Genomic DNA, 23,585 nt, shown 5'->3' on the forward strand with positions numbered 1-23,585 from the left:
GTAAGCTCTGGGGTCGAACTACCACGTTTAAATCCTCACTCTAACACTTAACCAGCTGTGATCCTGAGCAAGTTTCTTATCTTCTCTAAGCTTCAGGGTCCTCAGCTTTAAGATGGAGTAAATAAAAGAACCTACTTCATAGGATGGCCAGGAGGATCCAAACAGATAATACTCGTAAAGCTCCCAGAACATACCGGTATCCAATAAATGTCAGCCGTTTCAGAGAAAGAGATCTACAAAATATCAACCTGCAAGACTCCTGGGGAAAGAAAAGCTGCCCCAGAGGAATCTGAGAGGGAGCTGTCAGAGATTTAGAAAGAAAAGTCTGGAGAAGCTGAAGTTAAGGAAGATATATGAATTTCAAGAGGGAAAGAATAACTGACAACGTCAAGTGTTACAAAAAGGTCAAGTAAGAAAAGGACTGCCAAGCTGAAGTAAACCTAGCAGCAAGTGTCTTTCAGGAGACCAGGTGCAGGGGTGTGGTGGAGGCATCAGTCTGGGCCAACAAGCACTGGGAACAGCAGCAGTGTGGGCTAGTCTTCTAATAAGCCTGGCTGTGGAAGGAAAGATGATGATAACAGGTAGTAATTAGAGGGAGGAAACTGAGAGGATTATTTCATTTTCTTTTAGAGGAAAGAAATAAAATGTTAATGTGTGGAGGGAAGGGGGTTGGTACAGAGGGAGAAGCTGAAAATCACAGAAGGAAGGAAGGAAGCAATTATTAGTGGACTGAAAGGTACCAGACAGGATGGAAGGATGTCCAGGCATCCTAGGACACAGGTTAAAGGGTTAACTCGGGACAGGATGTGGTATCCTCCTCCACTGAGACAGGAAGAAAGGAAGTAAAGGCAGATAGATATGTTTTTCGGTAAGATGGGCTGGAGAACCGAGGTGTTCTGACCTATTATGGGCTTCTATTTTCTCTTTGAAATCACCATCATCATCATGGAAATATGTACCCTGGATACAGGGACGTTGAATATACACAAAATTATAGCTTTTTGTAAGCAATCTCTCTTTCCCTTAGGGAGACCACCTCTAAAGCTGACTGGGGTTTAATCATAAAAACTGTAAGTCTCTAGAACTTTGCAGAAGGGACTGAGTCATTCTTGAATATACGAGGTGCTCCATAAATACTTATTAAATGTGTCGTTTCTGCAATTCTTAAAAACTAAGATTTCTGAGAAGGAAGACTAGAGCAGTGGAGTGTGAGTAGGTGTGTATGAGCAAGATTATTCTCTGGTCCCAGGCAGCTCACTTGGCCGTGTGGCAAACTGAACCTTTATGGGAGCAAAGAACAAGCAGGGATCAAATCAAAGAACAACAGTCTTCAGGGTCTGGGTCTCAGTGGTATTTTTTTTTTTTTTTAACCAGCTAATTTACATTTTAATCAACAGGAGGAGGGGAAAATGGCCCATTTCTTTCCCACGACACAGGAAGGTAATCAAGATCGTGAAAGAGAGCTTTAAAACAGAGAGAATAGCCATATGACTGTTGGGAGATGACAGCAAGGCTGTCGTGGGAAGAAATGGACTCAGAGTTTTATTGACTGCTTTGAGACATGAGGAATCCAGAGGTAGCTGAAGGTAGCAGAGGGAAAGAGGGTTTTTAGTGACAATCTTCTGATGTAGAAAAAGGCACAACAGACTAAAGAGAAACATAAAATTCTCTAGATGTGTTAGAAATGCACAAGATAGAATCTTTAAACCCTACGATTTCTTTTTTTTCCCCAATTCTGACAAAGCTTGGGGTAGTAGCCTTTAAAAGCCACAGAAAATGCAAAGATGTCTTTTTAACTTGGAAGATAATTCACTGAATTAACACTTTACAGAACCCTGTGAAGATTTCTGGAAGTTACTCAATACGGTTCCAATCAGGTACTGACAAATAAAAACTTTGTCAATAATGACACAGCTGTGGGAAGGAAATCAAAGAAAAAGGAAAAAAAAAAAATTGTGATCTAAAATAGGATCTCAGCATACAACCTACAAAAATGAGTATATCATTTTGATCTGGGGGGAAAAGTTACCAATAATCAGACCAAAACCTGGTGAAATCAATGTCATACACCCAAATAATTCTGGATAAGAACAGCCTAAGGTCTGTTTGTGTTCTGCTTTGAATGGAAACTTTTATAATTCTAAACAGACTCTGATGTGCAGGGAAAAAACACTTAATAGCTACCTGCAAGCTTGATCTAAGGGCATGAAAACCATTTTACAATCCTTAAACTGTAACTACCTCATTAATGGTATAACTAAACACGTCAACACAGTAAGAGCACAGCTGCAGACGGCCAGGTTTCTCATTCTCCCAATTTTCCTTCCGAAAATCTCACTGATATTCTCCTAAGAGCCTACCCCCAAAATGAAAAACTTGATGATTTTCACCCCTCTCCTCTCATCCCCAGTACCTTACTTTAAAAATAGTAAAATTTAGTTGCAGATATTCAAAAATCGTTTATCTTCCTATATATATATATATATATATATATATATATATATATATATATAAAATTCACTAAGAATCTGACGTGGATCAAAAAGTCAACAGCCCCAAAGGTAGCTCTAATTTCTAGATGCACAAGCAGGATAAAACGTATCCACGCTGGATTTCCAATGCAAGGCTCAAACAGCAAGAGTTTTCTTTCTCCCACTTTTGTGATTCTACAAACCCAGGTTGCAATCCTTAATGACAGAGCCCCTCCAAAACCACCACCAGTCTTCTGTGCTCTAACCTCACACACAACTCCATTGAGTACTTACTTATCTTGGAAAATGTCCTGACCAGTCACTTGGTTCTTTTTCTTGATGACTTCCGTCAGAGGGAAGAGGGTCTTTATTTTGGAGAGAGGAACCTGACATTTAGCTGTCACCTCGGTGGGGGGATCCAGCATACTCAAAATGTGTTGTTGAATGGGGGGCAGAGGCTCCTGGGGATGGAGAGCTCTGTGAAGCAGACACTGTGAAAGAGGAGTAAGGACTGTGAAATGCAGACGTGGACACCACACACAGCTGACCAGTGATCCTCCATCTTTAGCTTGGGAGGGCTACAAGATTCCTACCACTAGTCAAAGACAGCAAAGCGGGCCGACCCAGAACCGCCCTGGTTAGCAGGACGGTGGTAATGTCTAAAAGCAACCATAAAACAGACCCCAGCCTAGAAGCACCGTCAGCTGAAGCCCTCCTGGAAAAGAGCCTCATCCCACAAAAAGAGTCCCCTGCTCTGGCTTCATGGAAGACATACGGGGTTTCCTCAGCCTCTGACAGTTTGGGAGTATAACCTTTCAGCTATAATCCTTTTATCTCCCTTCAGCATGCTGTGCTTTCTCCCTTGCACCATCTTAGAAAACAACACGAGCTGGATAAATCAGGTGCTAAAGGGTAGGTGCTCAGTGAGTCCCAGGAATACTGTGCAAGAGATGACACCAGAGGTCTCTTTCCAACCTCCCCAAGTCATCCACTCACTTCCATCCATCTCTACCACAGCACTCTTGTCCAGGCACCTTCACCTCTCACATGGGCTACCACAATCCCTTTCTAACTGGTCTTCCCATGTCCACTCTCATGGCTCTCCTGTCTGGAGTCAACCATAATAGAGCCACTGACTGCCTCTCTCCTCCTTACTCACCACAACCCAACTAGCCTGGGCTCCTCCTTCTCCACTCAAAGACCAGCTCTCTGCAGATTTTAGGTCCCATGTGTAAGGCTTCCTTGGCCTCTTCTGCTTTCCCTTAGATCTCAATGGAGCTGGCCCTTTTAAAATCATTCTGTTCTTTGCTCACTTATCACCTCTTCTGAGAGGCTTCCCCTGACACTATATGAAGGAGACCTTTATCTTCATTTTACCACCCAGTCATTCTCTATCGTGAACCTGATGTTATATTTTGTGCAGTATTTATCATTATCTAAAATTACCTTATCAACCTTTTAGTTTACTTATTACCTCCACTTTCCCCCTGAAAGTAGAAACACTGCTGGTCTTATTTACTGCAGAATCCCAAGTGCTGAAAATGGCGCCTCAACATGATAAGCACCTAACAGATACTGGCTGAGTGAATACGGTGCTCTTCCTCAGAATTCCAGTTGCTGACAGAGGTTTCAGGAAGCTGCACCAGGAGTGGGGCCAAGGTCAAGGCTAGGACAGGTTCTCCACTGTTCACGCAAGTGGAAACCCGGGCAGCAGGCCACTTCTATTCAATCACTGATAACTGTTCTCAGACTAGGAAGCCAGGCCTTGGCAAAGTACTGTTATCTGCCCAGAAAAGTAAATACTGTAAAAGGAATGCAGGAATGTCATCAAAGAATAAAGTAACCATTTAGGGAAAAAAAAGAGAAAAAGTGAAACTTATGAATATACTGATGTTTTATTCCCCTTGCTAGAGGATAATTACAAAATTAGGCTGGAGAACAAAACTCCTATTCCCACTTTTTAAAACAATTTATATGTTAGTAACTGTGAAGAAAAAACCCAGGGAACTGAATAGCTCCTACAATTTTAAAATTACTGTTTCATACCACAAGGTATACATGTATTGTTTTCCTACCCTGTCGAAAATGGAAGCTAGACTTCTTAGTTCTAAAAAAAAAGATAATTGGGCTTAAGTAGTAAATATCATCAGAGTCAATGTTTTATAAATTAAGAAAACCCCGAGGTAGGAATTAAATACCAATCTCCTCTAGAAATTTCATGTACTGCTCCCTGATTTCAATAGACCAACACCAAGCCTTCCTTCTCTTGGTAAATTCATTGTTTCAGAGTCCTGATTTCCTTTTTCCTAATTACTTTCCCTGGCACATCAATGACATTGGGCCTGTTTAATGCACAGCAAAAGGGGAAACCAAAAAAGATCTCAAACTCTGAATCTACCCTGACCTTCTCATAAATAATTTATAATTCACCACGCTCTCCCTTAGGTCAGTCATTAAAATACCTAAAACAATTTAGAAAGTCCTAAAGAAGTAAGCAGAAATCTAATACCCAACACAGCATACTACCTCTCAAATACTCTAGGAGATTCTATCTATGATAGTCAAGTGACATTTTTGGGGAAAGAACTGTGAATTCTAGGCAATTCTTTCAAATAGTATCATTATCCTTAAGTCAGTAATAAGGAACCCACAAGAGATATTCAAAACCATCAAACTCTCATGTTTTCTCAAAGGTCACATTTTAAATAAGGCTCAGTGGGGTAAAAATTCAATAAAAAAATTTCAATTTATTAAAAAAAAACAGGTTATGAGAAAATCATACTTTTCAGTAGCCAAGACGCTGAGATCTCAGTCCTCAGTCTACTTAATTTCTCCTTTAAGCAACTATTTTCCTTTATGTGACTTTTACAATTAGAAAAAGACTAGAGGAATAAAAAATAAAAACTTCAGGCCACATGGCTAGCTCGTAAGTTACTAATATGTTGATTTTAGCAACCAGTTATCAATTATTTAAAAGGCAGGAGTGTACACTTGACAAAGGATATTTTTCAGCATTTCTTTCTAAAGTTAGAATTAAATTAACTCCTCCTGCCAACAAGTTGATTGTTAACCTCTCCTCCCTTTTGCCCTCTACTCCCAGCTCATTCACCCTTAGTTATAAGACATTTTAAAAGAAAAAAAAGAAAAGTCTTCCTGGGTCCTACCTCCTCCTGTAGCTTCCTGGTTCCTCTCTCTCTCTTCCCCTTCATCAGTGCGGCTTTCTCCTCCAGGCTCTGTAACCTGGCTCCTGCCCCATCACTCCACTGTCGCCGGGTCCTTGAAGTCATCAGACATCACTACAAACCCCAGAGGCCCTTTGCCAGGCTCAGCTCTCTTCACCACTGCGCAATGTCTGACTCCAACACCCTTCTAGTTCTTTCTACCTCTCTGAGCTTGTGGGGGGCGGCAGGAGGCGGGGAAGTAGGAACACTGATTAGCAGCCTTTCTGTCTCTCCCTAATTGTCCAGTCACACCGGTGTTCAGGACTTCGTTCTCTGCCCTTGTCACTCAACACTCTCCCAGGTGACCTCATTCACTTCTGTTTCTATCTAAATGAGGAGGGCTCTCAAATGTACAGACATTTAGTCCTGAAGGCCCTCCTGGGCTTCGCACCCCTACTTCCAACTTGCCCCTGAGTGTCTGTACTGGAATAGCTGACAGATAACTCAAACTGAACACCTGCAAGAATACATGAACTACCTTTTCTATCTGTTCGCTCTATATTTCTTATCCTGATTCATGGTGACATCACTCCTCCAGTGGTCCAAGTTAGGATTCTGTTTTCTTCAATTTCTATTTCTCATCAGCCACCACCCAATCCCTTAAAGTCTATCCACTCTAGCTTCTAAATTTTCTCTTCTCTACTCTCTGTTACTGCTGTAACTCAAGTCTTCCTAGGGGCCACTGCAGGTTTCCTAACTGGTCTCTAGCCCATCTCCTGTGCCACCATCAGACCTATTTTCTAAAATTCACATCACCTGCCTACTGAAAACAGCCTTTACTGATTTCCCACTGCCTATGGGATAGAAACCCAAATTACTGGATCTTCATGACCTGCCTGCTACCTGCCACCTTTCCCATCGTTTTCCCATACAGCCTACTTCCCAGCCAAAGGGAACTCTTTGTGGATCCCTAAATACATCACACTTCTTGTGTTCTCTGGTTTTCCCATGTGCTACTTCTTTTGCCTGGCATGCTCTCGTCACATCACCCATCAGCTTTACTCCTTCATGAAATCTTCCTAAGTCACTCACTTGCAAGAATCTCTCTTTCCTCTTATTCCCATAGCATTTTGTACCCCACCACTGTTGAGCCTATGAATTTTACTACTCTACTCTCTATTCCTCTCTTCTCTCTATTCTCTTTCATTCCCCTGGAGGAGTCCTTTCAGGTAGTGAGCTTCCAGTATCTCCAGCACATCATACACTGCTGCTGCTGCTGCTAAGTTGCTTCAGTCATGTCCGACTCTGTGCGACTCCATAGACGGAAGCCCGCCAGGCTCCCCCACCCCTGGGATTCTCCAGGCAAGAACACTGGAGTGGGTTGCCATTTCCTTCTCCAATGCATGAAAGTAAAAAGTGAAAGGGAAGTTGCTCAGTCGTGTCCGACTCTTAGCGACCCCATGGACTGCAGCCTACCAGGCTCCTCCATCCATGGGATTTTCCAGGCAAGAGTACTGGAGTGGGGTGCCATTGCCTTCATATACTAGGAGTACCCAATGTTTGTTGTAGAAAAAGTGAATTCAATTTATAAATACCCCAGTAATGATACTTCTTTATACAGATAAGCCATATTAAAAACTCACCCCCACAAAACAAAACAAAGTTAGCAGGTTGTAAAAATCAAAGTTGCCAGTTCTTAAAGCTTTAAAAGATAACAATGCCTGCATTTATGGCTTGCATCTGTTCAGTACCCACCCTTGATAAATTTACCAAGTATTAGAAGTTTCTATTTTTCACCACGGTGACCTGTTTTTGCAAGCTTTCCATACCAACTAATCTATTCCTCCCTTCTCTGTCAAGTGGCAATGGCCATTTGTCAAAAACAGCAGGTCTTGAAGTCCACTTGTCAAAGACAGCAAAGGAATTTATACAAATAATTTATACTTGATTATACTTAGAATACAAAAATACTTACTGAGTCAGATCTTGACCTGTTAAGCTTCATAGTACTGATTTTAGAACAAAAGACTTTTTTAAAGAAAGTTTAAAGGAAACTGTGTAGTATCAAAAAACTAGGCAGCTTCTTTTGAGTAGAAGAGCCCATAAAATCATAACAGGCCCTAACTTGGACTTGAGTTAGTTAAGGATGCTTTGAGAAATGAGTCAAAGGGGCAATCAGTGGACCCCCAATACGAAGCCTCCACTCCTACCTCCCTGCCTCTCCCCAGCTGTCATAAGAGTAGGCCCTCCACTCCCCTTTGGGGAGAAGTCTGCCTAGAGAAGCTGCTGGTGACTTTTCACAGCTTTGTGTGGGGTTCAGAGATGCCTATGTCCTGCTGTCACCAGGTTATTCCAGGACTGGGACCAACCTTCATCAGTGGTCCATTCCTCCCCTTCCATCGTATAAGATAGGTCCCTAATCAAGTTCCCAGTTTCCTTTAATCCAATCTCCATCTTCTAATTCCCTTGGACCAAGATTCAGAAATTTAAATTTTTCTTTAGTTACTGTTTAATAAGTTCATACTATAACCTCTCTATCTGACTTCTAACACTTCTTCTCCTCAGTCATGTTCGACTCTTTGCGACCCCATGGACTATAGCCTACCAGGTTCCTCCATCCATGGGATTTTTCCGGCAAGAATACTGGAGCAGGTTGCCATTTCCTTCTCCAGGAGATCTTCCCGACCCAGGGATTGAACCCGGGTCTCCCACATTGTAGGCAGACGCTTTACCATCTGAGCTACCAGGGAAGTCATGGTTATATACTACACAGTCCCTAAAAAATCCCCAACTATTTGAATATAAAAAACAATGAAAAGTCTCATTCACATAAAACATAGGAGAAAACTCTGTTAAAAAAAAAAAAATATATATATATATATAACAGAAGAATCTGCTTTTTATTTTGCCCTCCTATTTAAGACACAAAACCAAAAATCTAGCCTTCTCCCAGAAAAAAATATTTAAGAACATCTGAAATTACTTCTTTCTTTCTAAAAATTCAGAGTATTTTTTTAATCGCTTTTCAGTAGGAAGAGAAAGGTGTTAATCTTTCATTAAACAGAGCAACTGAGCTCTTGATTTGACTTGGACCAGCCAATTGCCCTAACTTTTCACTCTGCTCTCTTTCATCCAAAAAAGTCTATGATTGGTTCATCTTTCTTCTCTCACCTGAAACAGTCTCTGGAATTGAGGATTTGGGATTTTGCTGGTTGGAAATAAGTCTTCAATGGTGCCCTCCTCTTCATCTTTCTGCACCAAGCTCATGGAGTCAATCAAAGCATCAACAGCACTCAACTGTGCCTCTAAGACAAGGACAAACAAAACAGCAAAAAGAAACAACGATTAGTTCCATTAGTCTCCCAAACTAAGGCCTTCCATTCATAGATGTTCACAGCAACATTGGCAGGACAGACAGTCCTGGCCCTGCCAAAAGCATTCTCCAGTTACGTAAGTCATTTAACCTAAGCCTCAGTTTTCTTATCGGCAAAGAGAGCTGTTTAGAATAGCTGGTCTCTTAGGTACTTCTGAGGTCTACCAATTGATGAACTTCTGACAACGGGATATCTTATCAAAAGTGCTCTAGAGGAATGCACCACAGTCAAACAAAACCCACCTTCCATATGGTAATTCAAAATACTGGGTATTTATGGAAAAAGTAAAGTGTCAGTCACTCAGTTGTGTCTGACTCTGAGATCCAGTGAACTGTAGCCCACCAGGCACCTCTGCCCATGGAATTATCTAGGCAAGAATACTACAGGGCCAGTTCCTTCTCTAGGGGATCGTCCCCACCCAGGGATCAAACCCAGGTCTCCTGCATTGCAGCAAGACTCTTTACTGTCTGAGCCACCAAGGAAGCCCTTGAGTTGACATTAAAAAAACTAGTAACTGGCAAAGGAGAAAAACATTAAAAGCATTCCTTTGGTAATGAAACATCAGCTTTATAAGGATTTAACATAACCTGTATTGGAGTATACCAACTTAACAGGAAGACGTCACTGGACCAGAGGGAGTAGATTCTTTTACAAGCTATGGCACCCCACTCCAGTACTCTTGCCTGGAAAGTCCCATGGACGGAGGAGCCTGGAAAGCTGCGATCCATGAGGTTGCTGAGGGTTGGACACGACTGAGAGACTTCACTTTCACTTTTCACTTTTATGCATTGGAGAAGGAAATGGCAACCCACTCCAGCGTTCTTGCCTGGAGAATCCCAGGGGTGGGGGAGCCTGGCGGGCTGCTGTCTATGGGGTCGCACAGAGTCGGACACGACTGAAGCGACTTAGCCGCAGCAGCAAGGCAGATAGAGTTCTTTCCTCTCACAAATCTCATGGCATTGATCATATAGACCTGCATGCATATCTTTTTTTAATTGAAGTAGAATTTATCTACAACATTTCATTAGTTCCAGGTGTATAATGTAGTGATTCAGTATTTCTAAACATTACAAAATCACCAACATAATAAATCTAGTTACCATCTGTCACCATGCAAAGTTATTACAATATGATTGACTATATTCTAGTAGTCATGTATGGATGTGAGGGTTGGACCAAAAAGAAAGCTGAGCACTGAAGAATTGATGGTTTTGAACTGTGGTGTTGGAGAAGACTCTTGAGAGTCCGTTGGACTGCAAGGAGATCCAACCGGTCAATCCTAAAGGAAATCAGTCCTGAATATTCATTGGAAGGACTGATGCTGAAGCTGAAGCTCCAATACTTTGGCCACCTGATGCAAAGAACTGACTCACTGGAAAAGACCCTGATGCTGGGAAAGATTGAAGGCAGGAGAGGGGATGACAGAGGACGGCAACACCAACTCGATGGACATGAGTTTGAACAAGCTCCAGGAGTTGGTGATGAACAGGGGAACCTGGCATGCTGCAGTCCATGGGGTTGCAAAGAGTCGGACACAACTGAGCAACTGAACTGACTGACTGACTATATTTGCAATGTAAAATGTGTTTTATCCCTGTGACTGATTTTATAACTAAAAGTTTTTACCTCTGATCACTCTTACCTATTACACTCATCCTCTTATTTTACTTCCCTCTAGCAACCCCCAGTTTGTTCTCTGTATCTATGAGTCTGTTTCTGTTTTGTTTGCTCATCTGTTTAGTTTTTTAGATTCCACATTTAAGTGAAATCATACCTTATTTCTCTTTTTCTGTCTGACTTATTTTACCTGGAATAATACTGGGTTGGCCAGTAAGTTTGTTCAGGTTTTTCCATAAAATGTAACCAAAAAAGCCACCCAATACCTTCTAGGTTCATCCATGCTGCAAATGGCAAGATTTAATTCTTTTTTATAGATGAGTAATACTCCACTCTGTGTGTGTGTGTGTGTGTGTGTGTGTGTGTATCACATCTTCTTTGTTCATTCATTTACTGATGGACATTTAAGTTGCTCCCATATCTTGGCTGTAGTAAATAATGCAGCAATGAACATAAGCATACATATATCTTTTTGAGTTAGTGTTTATGTTTTCTGTGGGAAAATATTCAGAATCAGAAGTGCTGGATAGTATGGTAAAAATTTAATTTTTTGAGAAATTTCCGTACTGTTTTCCATAGAAGCTGCACCAATTTACATTCTAACAACAGTGCCCTGCATTTCCCTTTTCTCCACATCCTCACAAGCATGTTATTTGTTGTCATTTTGATGACAGCTATTCTGACAGATGTGGTTCTAACTTGCATTTCCCTGCTGATTAGTGATGTCAAGCATCTTTTCATGTGTCTGCAGGCCATTCATATATATGTCTTCTTTGGAAAAATGTCCTGCATACATGTCTTACCCCACTCCAGGCAAATTCTAAAAATCTTTGAGAACAGAAACTTGGTGTCCTCTTCTTTACATTGGTCAGATACCAGATAGAAAGCAAGCTCTTCCCAGTAAAAATCTACAGTCAATAAAAATGGCACAGCCCAAAGCAATTCTCCCCAAAATGCTTCTACCTAAACTACCACAAGGAACTTTCATTCTGCTGATTCATATGGCAGTTCAGCTGTTAAAAAGCTGAAGTGCTATTTTGGGATCATTCACAGCCACTAGGCAAAAGGCGGAAAAGAGTAAGCAGCTCCTTAAAGTTTATTATACTTCTGTTCTTCACCTTTCAAACATCCCTTTCAGACAGCTACTACAAAAGGAATGAGCATACAGACATTTATCACGAGACATTTCTGTTCCATTTTTTCACTTTCTAACGGAGGCTTCAGGCACCATCTCACACTGACGACTGCAGGGTCCACCCGGCAGTAAGAAGGAGGTGGAAACTGTGTGGGTGAATATTCAGTGATTTCCATCTGCTACTCCAGGCTAGTATCAGGCCAGACCACGCTGGCATCACACACCCTTACATAAATGTTGACTTGGGAAATATGTCAAACAGCTTTAATGATCTATTTTTCCAATGGAGCAAATGCAAACAAAAGTGTCAACTCACAGGAAATAAATCAACAGATCGAAAAATAATGTTTTAGATCCTGAGTGATTTATATCTATTAGGTTCTCTCTCAACAAAGTTCTCTTTTTTAAATGTTCTTCTCATTTAAAATTTGGAATTATCAAGAGGAAAAGACTGAATATTATAATACACTGGCATCTTCTACACATTCAAGTCCATGCCTGACTCCACATGGAGGATTTGATTATTGGCTCTTCTCCCACACCCTGCTCCCAACATACAGAGAGCACCCAGTTCTGAACTCACCTCACAGCTCCCTCATCCTACACCAAGGCAGATTTAAAGTTGTCAACTAAAACATCTATTCATCATTCTGTGTTCTTTTTGGTATATTCTCTATTTCAGCCCACTATTATATCTATGATAATTGTCTTAAACTGTGAGATTTACGGAAGACAGGATCTATGTGTGTAAGATTCACTGTGTACAGCATCCTGACATCTGCAGCCAGATGCTTAATAAAGGCCTCTTCTCATTAAGCTCCCAGTAACTCCTGGCAATAAGGAGCAACAGGACTTGGACTGAAAATGTGAACTAGGAAGAAAGGGCAAAGAGAAAAGTATGGTTAAAGTTACATCATATTTCTTGTAGGACACCAGTCACAAGTTTGATACTATGTGTCAATTCACTGCACTGAAGGACAAACCCTCTGCTCATAATTAGAGAATGTACATCCATTTCCATTAAACTGCTCCCTAGATACAACCTCTAAGTCAGAAGGGGGATGCTGGAGAATGTTTGGAGCAAACCTATCCCTACTACTGGGGAAAAAAATCACCTTTCATCATTACTGTATACCACTGTGATTGGAATCCAACTACAGTTGACTCTTGAACAACATCAGTTTGAATTGCTCAGATCCACTTACATGTGGATTACAAATATGCACATTTCTATACAATCTGAGATTGGCTGAATCCACAGATACAGATCTGTGAATACTGAGGGCCCTGTAAAGTTATACATGGATATTCAACTGGGGGAGTAGTACCCCAAACCTCTTCAGTGTGCAAGGGTCAACTATAATCCCACCCTGTGAAATCCTAGCCCTCAAACACGACTAAAGACAGGTGGTTTCCCCCAGTCTGTGTTTAGAGCAAATCAGTGAGCAAAATGGAAATAAACTCACCTGTGGGAGTGCATTTCCTATTATTTTTCAAGGATGGAAACATGTACTGGCGCAAATCTTCCATGAAAGGCAGCTGTATGTACACTAAACACTAATGAGAGACAGCGGAGATAAAAACAGACAACTGAATTAATGGAAAAATTTAAAGCTGATCCCAAATGCTATGAAAATGGCTCAACAGAAGGATTTAAAAAATTAGAAGGCAAAAGTATAGGACATGGAGAGTGACATGCTCTGATCTCTGCTATGAGCCACTGCTGTTGTTCAGTTGCTCAGTTCAGTCGTGTTTGACTCCTTGCAACCCCATGGACTGTAGCCCGCTAGGCTCCTCTGTCCATGGGATTTCCCAGCAAGAATACTGGAGTGGGTAGGCACTTCCTTCTCCAGGGGACCTTCCTGACCCAGGGACTGAATTCATGGCTCCTGCTTGGCAGGTGGATTCTTTACCACTGAGTCACCTGGGAAGCCCTGTGATAAGTTGTACACAACTGCAAACAGTACAAAAATAGTAAATATAAAAGAAATGCTCAAAGAAAGACTATCAAATATCTACAAAACGCATGACTAACATAACAGATGAGAAGAGTCAAGGTGATTGGCAGGCTGACGTGGAAGTCAGGATACCTGCCTTCTCTTCCATTTCTGCCACAGTGAGTTCGCTGAGACACAAGAAATGGCAAGGAATCTAGATCTGTATTTTCAACAGGACAGCCCTAAAAAACGTAAATTCAGCAGGATCACAAGAAAATCACACCCTCAGCCTTTATCCATAGTAAAGACTATTGTAAAAAGGGAAGTAATCTGTATTCCCTTGAGGTTCTGAGACGTCAGGAAGGATGAGAATGGAGAGGAAGTCACTGGACTGGGCAAACAGTAAGTCATAGTCAACTTTTACCAGTTGTTTTATTAGGAAGCTCCTTGTACACTCTTGTAATTTATGTTCTTTCACTGCAACTGAAAGTGATTCCCAGACCAGCAGTCTCAGCATTAGGTGGGAGTGGGTGAGAAATGCAGAATTTCAGGCAACCCCCGTCCCCAGAGCTACAGAATCAGAATGTGCATTTTAACCAGATCCCCTCAGTACCTCCCATGCACATGAACAGTTGAAAAACACTGTTTAGAACAAAGCAACTGAAGGGAAAAAATTAATATGAATAAACGACTTGCAGGTTCTACCTCATATGCGTCCTTGATCAAAGGAAAAGCCACGCCAACTTGAGGATTAGTTTTTTCGTTGTAAACATATCGAACCACGGCCACCATGTCTAATTCATCCAAAGCATGAATCAGGGAGGAGAGGGCAACTGCTGCTGCCTAGTAAGAGAGATGTTTGTGTTAGTATGTGTCCAACATGTGAGGATTTTCACAGCACAACTGAATACTTGTAAGATTGCTATCCACAATCTCCCTGTTTCGGATATTAAATACCCCTCTATCCACTTGAAGGCTACACTGTACACATTGCATTTGATCACATTTACTGTACCTCTTCGGGAACTTTGTTATATGCTCTTTTTCCTTCAACTTTCCTTCTCCTCTGAATTTATACCTAACTCTAAACAAAATTTTTCCTTGCCCTCTCTCCATAAATTACTATCTGCAACCTTTTCCTTCATCTTAAATTTCATGAAATAATCTTGTTTCACCACTTAGAACACAATTATTCTTCAATCTAAACCAGCTACGTAGCCATTTCCTTCCTGAAACTACTCTGAAGTGCCCTGTGATCTCCAAGTTGCCAAACTCTTAGTCTCCATTCTATCTGTTTGACCTTTCAGTAGCATCTGACCACCCCTCTTTCTCTACACTTTCTCCTTCTTTGGCTTCAGAAGTAACACTCTCCTCTGGTTATTCTACCTTTGTGGACCACTAGTCCCCCAGCTCTTCTTGTCTTCCAATCTTGAAATTCTGCTCTTGGCCTTTTTCTCCTCCTCTCACTCTAAAAGAACTCTACTTTGGTGACAATTTCTTTCATCCAGTCCCATGAGTTGATGAATCAAAAATCTGTATATTCAGCTTTAAAACTCCTAAGATCTAGACTTACACAGCCTACTAGTTGGTAGATAACTTGTACTGTTATACCTCAGGTATTTCAAACTGTCCATGACCAAAACTAACTTTAGTATCACTCCCCTCTTCTCCGCCTGTACTCCCTCCTTCTACAAACATCACTTCCAAATGAGAAGTCCGAAAGTTGTTGATAAGGCCTGCCTACTGTCCTTCAACTTCAAGTGTTCATCAGGCTCTACAAATTCGACTTTTATGCCATTTTTCACATTCTATCCGCCCTGTTCCATCATGGTGTCCCCTGTTCCGAGAGCTGACTATGTCACTCTCTTCCATAAAAACCTCCACAGGTACCTCTTTCTCAGCCTTGGTAGAGCAGATCGTTATTCACAGGCAAGTCTTGTGCTTTCCCGCCCCAGAAGCTTTTTCCATGTACAATTTCTCCTCACTGGAATGCTCTCCCCAAAACTCTCTCTCAAGCTTCTCAAGCTTGGGCTCTCAAGCTTTGAACCCATCCTCAAGAATCAGCAAACTGACAAGCAGTCCATTTCAGATCTGCTTTACTAAGCCCTCCCTCCTCTCACTAACCTCTCAAACACTTTGTATTTTTCTCAGGGGCCACAGCTAACTTCCATCAACGTTAGCTATGCATATTCCCATCTTCTCCACAAAAAAAATGATGATATCAATATCTTGCCATCAAAATCCTCTACAGATGTCATGATAGAGTGATTACCTTTTCAGTTCAAGGAGTATTAACTTAGTGCCTACTCTTGGCTAAGTAATGTCTTCAGTTCAGTCGCTCAGTCATGTCCGACTCTTTGCGACCCCATGGACTGCAGCATACCAGGCCTCCCTGTCCATAGCCAAGTGTACCAAGTACAGAATGTATATATTCTAACAAGTCCCATACAAGAGACCATATCAGCACAGTGGGAAACTAAAGAAGAGATTACTTCCAATGTATCTGCAAGTTTTTACGTGGATGTCTTTGACAGAACCAACTGAGGTATTTAAAGAAGGAAGGACGGGGTCCCCAGTGTCTGCTCTAACACAACACTACACTTGTGGGAAACTCAACTAAGGCTCCATTTCCTCTCCTTTCTCCTCTCCACTTCTCTTCCACACAGTGAAAACCAGGGCCTAAGTGTAGATTCTCAACTAAGGCTCCATTTCCTCTCCTTTCTCCTCCATTTCTCTTCCACACAGTGAAAACCAGGACCTAAGTGTAGATTCTCTGTAAAAAAAAAATGCTAATAACCGAAGAAAATATTCTTAAAAAGGAATATATTCATAGATTCCTAGAATATTTGAGTTGAAAACAAAAGTATTCATCTAGTTTGGCAACCCACATGACGAAGGACTTGCCTTCCACATCTGACTGATGGAGACTCTGCTTAGAAACTTACAGGAATGGGGACTGGACCATCTCACAAGGAACCAATCCATATGGAGACAGTAATCCTTGTTGATAAAATAATTCTTCATTGTGAACAAAACGACCACTTGTTGGTTCCAATTTATCCTCTGGCAGGAAGCAGAGTCTAGCTCCTGCTTCATATGATAACCCGCTAAGTATCTGAAGAAGGCTATCACATCCCTCATCCCTCCTACTTTCCTGCTACCTACACAAGTATTCTCCATGTTATCTTTTACTGAAAATTTCCATGACAATTTCTTTCTTCCTCAGCTTATCTCATTAAGCTCCAATTAGTTAATATTATTCTTTGAGTATGACATCAAGAACTGACACCACAGAATAGCCCTGACCCGTTAGTAGAAGAATTTTTTTTTCTTGAGTGTCACAAAGTGACCCTGTGATCTATAGGTTCTGTATAAGGCTGGATGTGAACTACACAAGCCACAAGGCTGCCCTGACCTGAGCTAGCAAGTCTAGACAATGACACGTGCTAACATGGCTTTGTGACGTGACTTTTCTTACTCATACCCAGCAATCACACGAAGTGATCAAAATTTTCTTTGGGGAAAAGGACATTAAGCTGGAGTTAAAACTTCGGCAGAAGTTAAAAATGCAGTTGTGTTGACAACATATATTGAACTGCATGATTCCCAAAAGGATGTGATTCAGGAGAAATCCATGAAGTAGGAGTTTCAAATTTGAGAAGTCACATACACCTACTGTGCATTAACAAATCCAACATTGAGTGGAAGCCAAGCATTTTCTTCTCTTAATTTTACTGCTCTAATGGATATTGGCATATCCATTCACTAAATCAGCAGCCAGCTACCTTTCAGAGGTGAGGGGAAAAGGAGGACTAGATCCCTAACACCACCACCCGAACAAGCCTTCTGCATCCAGTTTACCAGTTCCAAATATAAATAACTTCTGGAACTTGGAGACCTGTTTAAGTAGTCTGAAACAGACACAGGATGGTAAGCCTCCAGTTAACATCAAAATTTCCAAGGGAGTTCTGACTTGAAGACTGCACAGGAAATATCTGTAGAGAGGGCAGGTGTGCACATAGGATGTAACAGTCACGGGTTGTTAATCAGACAGAAACCAGCCTGAAAACACAACCTCCTGGGATGTAGAAAGAGAATGAAGAGAAAGGGGCAAAGAGAATAAGACAAACTTCTCAATGATGGAAGCTGTCCAGTGAGTAAGTGGATCTTCAGCATGCTTTGTTGCTGTTGTTCAGTCACTCAGTTCTGTCCGACTCTTTGCAACCCCATGGACTGCAGCATGCCAGGCTTTCCTGTCCTTCGCCAACTCCTGGAGCTTGCTCAAACTCATGTCCATTAAGTCAGTGATGCCATCCAACCATATCATCCTCTGTCATCCCCTTCTCCTCCTGCCTTCAATCTTTCCCAGCATCAGGGTCTTTTCCCAATGAGTCCATTCTTCACATCAGGTGGCCAAAGTATTGGGGCTTCAGCTTCAGCATCAGTCCTTCCAATGAATATTCAGGATTGATTTCCTTTAGGATTGATCGGTTTGATCTCCTTGCAGTCCAAGGGACTCTCAAGAGTCTTCTCCAACAACACCAGTTCAAAAGCATCAATTCTTCGGCGCTCAGCTTTCTTTATAGTCCAACTCTCACATCCATACATGACCACTGGAAAAACCATAGCCTTGACTAGACGGACCTTTGTTGGCAAAGTAAAGTCTCTGCTTTTTAATATGTTGTCTAGGTTGGTCATAGCTTTTCTTCTAAGGAGCAAGTGTCTTTTAATTTCATGACTGCAGTCACCATCTGCAGTGATTTTGGAGCCCAAGAAAAATAAAGTCTGTCATTGTTTCCATTGTTTTCCCATCTATTTGCCATGAAGTGATGGGACTGGGTGTCATGATTTAGCTTTTTGAATATTGAGTTTTAAGCTAGCTTTTTTACTCTCCTCTTTCACTTTCATCAAGAGGCCTTTCAGTTCCTTTTTTGCTTTCGCCATAAGGGTGGTGTCATCTGCATATCTGATGTTATTATTGGTATTTCTCCCTGTAATCTTGATATCAGCTTGTGCTTCAGCCAGCCTGGCATTTCCATGATGTACTCTGCATATAAGTCAAATAAGCAGGGTGACAATATATAGCCTTGACATACTCCTTTCCCAATTTTGAACCAGTCCATTGTTCCATGTCCAGTTCTAACTGTTGCTTCTTGATTTGCATACAGGTTTCTCAGGAGGCAGGTAAGGTGGTATGGTTTTCCCATGTCTTTAAGAATTTTCCAGTTTGTTTCCACACAATCAGAGGCTTTAGCATCATCAGTAAACCAGAAATAGATGCTTTTCTGGAATTCTGTTGCTGCTTCTATGATCCACCAGCTGTGGGCAATTTGATCTCTGCTTCCTCTGCCTTTTCTAAATCCAGCTTGAATATCTGGAAATTCTCGGTTCATGAACTGTTGAAGCCTAGCTTGAAAAATTTTGAACATTACTTTGCTAGCAAATGAAATAAGCGTACTTTGGCAGTTTGAACATTCTTGGCATTGCCCTTCTTTGGGACTAGAATGAAAACTGACCTTTTCCAGTCCCGTGGCCACTGCTGAGTTTTCCAAATTTGCTGGCATACTGAGTGCAGCACTTTCACAGCATCATCTTTTAGGATTTGAAATAGCTCAGCTGGAATTTCATTACCTCCACTAGCTTTGTTCAGTTCAAGCCAGCACTAAATGTTCTGCTTATGAAAATGAAAAATTAACCTAATGCCACACTTCCTGAACCTGTGACCATGAGATCCCCAAATTAAATATATTTGCTCAAACGTTTTTGTTTTTAATATTCACCTGATCTCCAATTGCAGGACTATATTCTCAGGCCTTGTGCTCATGCTATGACAAACTCATTTATCACTTCTCCATTTTCAAAGCTAAAGGTCAGTGAATTTTCCCACTGCTGTTGCAAGAATTAATGTTATTTTAAACTATAAAAGCCCCAAACAACTCACTTAAAATGACAATTCAATTCTGTGGCCCTGCCTTAAAGACCTACTGTCAACTCACCTCATCATCTTTTGCTGCAAAGACCTTTAGAACTTGATTTCCCATAAAATATTTCATGTGGACCTACACGAGGAAGTGAGAAAAAGAACTGGTTTAGATCCAAAGTAAGGAACATATGAAACCATAATGCCACATGTTATTAAGAAATTCTATTCAAAATGCTCTTGCTGAAAAACATCCACAGGCACTAGAAACAACTTACTACTTGACGTTCAAATAAATTAAACACAGTAAATGTAAAGTCAGATGAGTAAGATTTAGCATAGATCAGATCATGAAGTCTCATAAGCAAAGTGGTTTGGACTTCATCCTAAGAGCAATGACAAAGCACTGATGAATTGCAAGAGACTAGAGTACCATTTGTCCTTTAAATTACTTAACTAGCAGAGCATCAGAGTCAAAGACAGACTAGAAAATGAATACTAAGAGTTCCTGATATTATAACCACCTGCATCTATCAACCAAGATCAACATCTCTTTGATCTATGTCATCTTGAGCCCAGAGTTTCTAAGAAGGTGCCATAAGAGAAGTAATGCTTCTCAAATATTTTTTCTGCACTCCCACCTCTAATGCTGAGAAATTGTGAGCACTTTCACAGTAACAGCAGTTCAAGAAAACTGAGTCTCAAAGGTGTGGGGGTGAGGCCCATGTAATCTAAATACCCTCCATCTTCACATCCATTCCCCATCTGAAAACCATTATTTGAAGAAATATGGGAATAATTTTATATTTTCAGTCTGCTACATTTGTATAGATTTATTTGTCCTTTTATTAGAATCTGTAATAGTTGACTGATTCAAGAACAGTTAATGATACCTTTTCCTAAGGCACCTAAATGACTTCTCAAAGGACAGTCAGACATTTGGGGAATTTCTGGCTAAATTCTTATCCATCCTATAATTAGATACCAAGAATACTGACAACTTGGAAGAAGAAAAAGTGAAAAGTCCCCTGAAAATTTAAAAGAGTAATTCACAATTCAAAAAAAAAAAAGTCCATTTTATATAATGAAAAGTTTCACACTAATTCAATCCAGAAATATTAGTGTCCCTCAGTTTAAGGGAATCTGGAAAACTATGTGATCTTATTTATTTAAAGCTAATTACTAGTCTGTTAGAAGGTACATACGTACACTTTACCTTAGTTGCTATGGAAAAACCTTCTTAAGATGCTGTGTATGCATTTGTTAACACAATACACGAAAGCAAGTATATAAAAGCTGCTGCTGCTGCTGCTGCTAAGTCGCTTCAGTCGTGTCCGACTCTGTGCGACCCCACAGACAGCAGCCCACCAAGCTCCCCCGTCCCTGGGATTCTCCAGGCAAGAACACTGGAGTGGGTTGCCATTTCCTTCTCCAATGCATGAAAGTGAAAAGTGAAAGGGAAGTCGCTCAGTCGTGTCCGACTCTTAGCGACCCCAATGGACTGCGGCCCACCAGGCTCCTCCGTCCATGGGATTTTCCAGGCAAGAGTGCTGGAGTGGGGTGCCATTGCCTTCTCTGATATAAAAGCTGCTGCCGCTGCTGCTAAGTCGCTTCAGTCATGTCCGACTCTGTGCGACCCCATAGATGGCAGCCCACCGGGCTCCCCCATCCCTGGGATTCTCTAGGCAAGAACACTGGAGTGGGTTGCCATTGCCTTCTTCGATGCATGAAAGTGAAAAGTGAAAGGGAAGTCGCTCAGTCGTATCCGACTCTTGGTGACCCCGTGGACTGCAGCCTACCAGGCTCCTCTGCCCATGGGATTTTCCGGGCAAGAGTACTGGAGGGGGGTGCCATCGCCTTCTCCGGATATAAAAGCTAGACTATTCAAAAATGAGCCTGTCTACTGGTGCACAGATCACAGTTGATTAATGGCATAGCTTTAGAGTCAGAGAGACCTTGTTCAAAACCCATCTCTACCACCTTCGAACTGGGTCACCTTGGGCCTATTATCTAACAGCTCTGAACCTCAATTTCCTAATATATAAAGTATGTATCATGCACCTACCTAAGAGGGTTGTCCAACCAGTCCATCCTAAAGGAAATCAGCCCTGAATATTTATTGGAAGGACTGTTGTTGAAGCTGAAACTCCAATACTTTTGTCACCTGATGCGAAGAACTGACTCATCTGAAAAGACCCTGATGCTGGGAAAGATTGAAGGTGGGAGGAGAAGGGGACGACAGAGGATGAGATGGTTGGATGGCATCATCAACTCAATGGACATGAGTTTGAGTAAACGCTGGGAGTTGGTGATGGACAGGGAGGCCTGGTATGCTGCAGTCCATGGGGTTACAAAGAGTTGGATACGACTGAGCGACTGAACTGAACTGAAGAGGGTTATAACAAGAATTAAATGGGAATTTACATAAAATGCTTAGTATACTGACTGTAATATTGTAATCAGTAAATGGTAGCTATTATGACTATTTCTTGGAGAAGGCAATGGCAACCCACTCCAGTACTCTTGCCCGGAAAATCCCATGGACGGAGGAGCCTGGTAGGCTTCAGTCCATGGGGTCGAGAAGAGTCAGACACGACTGAGCAACTTCCCTTTCACTTTTCACTTTCATGCATTGCAGAAGGAAATGGCAACCCACTCCAGTGTTCTTGCCTGGAGAATCCCAGGGATGGCAGAGCCTGGTGGGCTGCCGTCTATGGGGTTGCACAGAGTCGGACACGACTGAGGTGACTTAGCAGTAGCAGTAGCAGTATCATGACTATTTCTATTGTATCTGTCTGATAATGTACTTAAGATAAAAATAACTTAGAGCTTAACATCAAAAAAAGTTGATTTAGAAAATACTTCATGACTTAAAACTTCAGTTTAAGTGAATAAAAATCTCTTTAAATGGAATATGTATTTTTTCAGCTCACTCTTTCTTGCTTCATCATTTAACTAAATGGGCCCCCACACCCACTGTGGCACAGATGATTTAAGTTTTTTGAGTGCTGAATTACAGTTGTAGCGGTTTTAGATAGGCAATTCTTTTCTGCCTATCTGGAATTAGTTCCCAAGAGGCCAGTTTCTACAAGCAGGTCTGAATGGAGGCTCTGTTTCACTTGCCTCATAAGCACTGACTTTAATAAACATAAATTTTAAGTTTAATCACTCCTCCCAAAGTAAATAATTTTAAAGAAAAGTATGTTGATTGTAATTTGTTAGAGACTCTCAACTTCCAAAAAGTATTTAATCTCACCATTAAAACTGTATTGACTTTAAGTAAATATTCTCAATTTTTGGCTTATGAATCTTAAAAATGCACCTAACAGTTTGAGCATATCATGAAACACATTCTCCCCAACTTCACCGAATTATTCTAACACTGACTTACACAAGGACCACATGCTAGAGCAACATGAAGAAGTTCAAATCTGGTATACTGGAATATATTTATTTTAATTCTCACTTGAGTTCTTCTGGAGCCAACAAGAATCTCTTCATCTCTAAAAAGCCTGAAAAGATGCACTTCCTACTTATTCAAGTACATTTCAAGAACATTTCACTTAAGACCTCTATGAATCTTTAATGACTCTTTCTAGGACCGTGTATTGTATCTCACAGCCTTCACTGAGTTACTTCATCTCCCAATGTGTCTATTTTGCATCTCTGTATTGCAGTCTAAAAACAGATGACTTATGAACAAGCTTCACATCTTAGATCTCTGTTGGGCACTGAGAAGGGTGACTGGCATAAATCAATGATATTCTAAGAGATCTATGGTCATTCAAAACCCAACTAGACTTTCATTCCTATAAAACATTCCAGTTTACAATTAGAGAAAGGAATACAACAGCAAAGAACTGGTTGCTGTTTCTTTAAGGCTACCATGAGCTACCACTGACACCAAAGCTAAGAAGTGACTTTTCATTGAGTTTGTTCTTCTGATTTATGCTGACTTCTCCACCTCTTG

The 23,585-nt window shown here is 41.2% G+C and overlaps 1 protein-coding gene across 4 annotated transcripts in view; it reads right to left on the reverse strand.

Annotated features, from left to right (window-relative positions):
* The window catches only part of XRCC5 (X-ray repair cross complementing 5), an 86,720-nt gene that overhangs the window by 43,094 nt on the left and 20,041 nt on the right, over positions 1 to 23,585 (reverse strand). For all 4 annotated transcript variants that reach the window (XM_086341283.1, XM_086341266.1, XM_086341288.1 and 1 more), the window contains exons 10-14: positions 19,692 to 19,754; positions 14,401 to 14,538; positions 13,225 to 13,315; positions 8,804 to 8,937; positions 2,766 to 2,962 (exon numbers count right to left, since the gene is read on the reverse strand). In XM_086341283.1, the coding sequence (XP_086197409.1) occupies positions 2,766 to 2,962; positions 8,804 to 8,937; positions 13,225 to 13,315; positions 14,401 to 14,538; positions 19,692 to 19,754 (623 nt within the window). The remainder of the gene's footprint in view (positions 1 to 2,765; positions 2,963 to 8,803; positions 8,938 to 13,224; positions 13,316 to 14,400; positions 14,539 to 19,691; positions 19,755 to 23,585) is intronic.

Source organism: Bos grunniens, chromosome 2, assembly GCF_055505025.1.
Source record: "Bos grunniens cultivar Pamir isolate PY7600 chromosome 2, Bosgru_T2T1.0, whole genome shotgun sequence".
Lineage (NCBI taxonomy): Eukaryota > Metazoa > Chordata > Mammalia > Artiodactyla > Bovidae > Bos > Bos grunniens.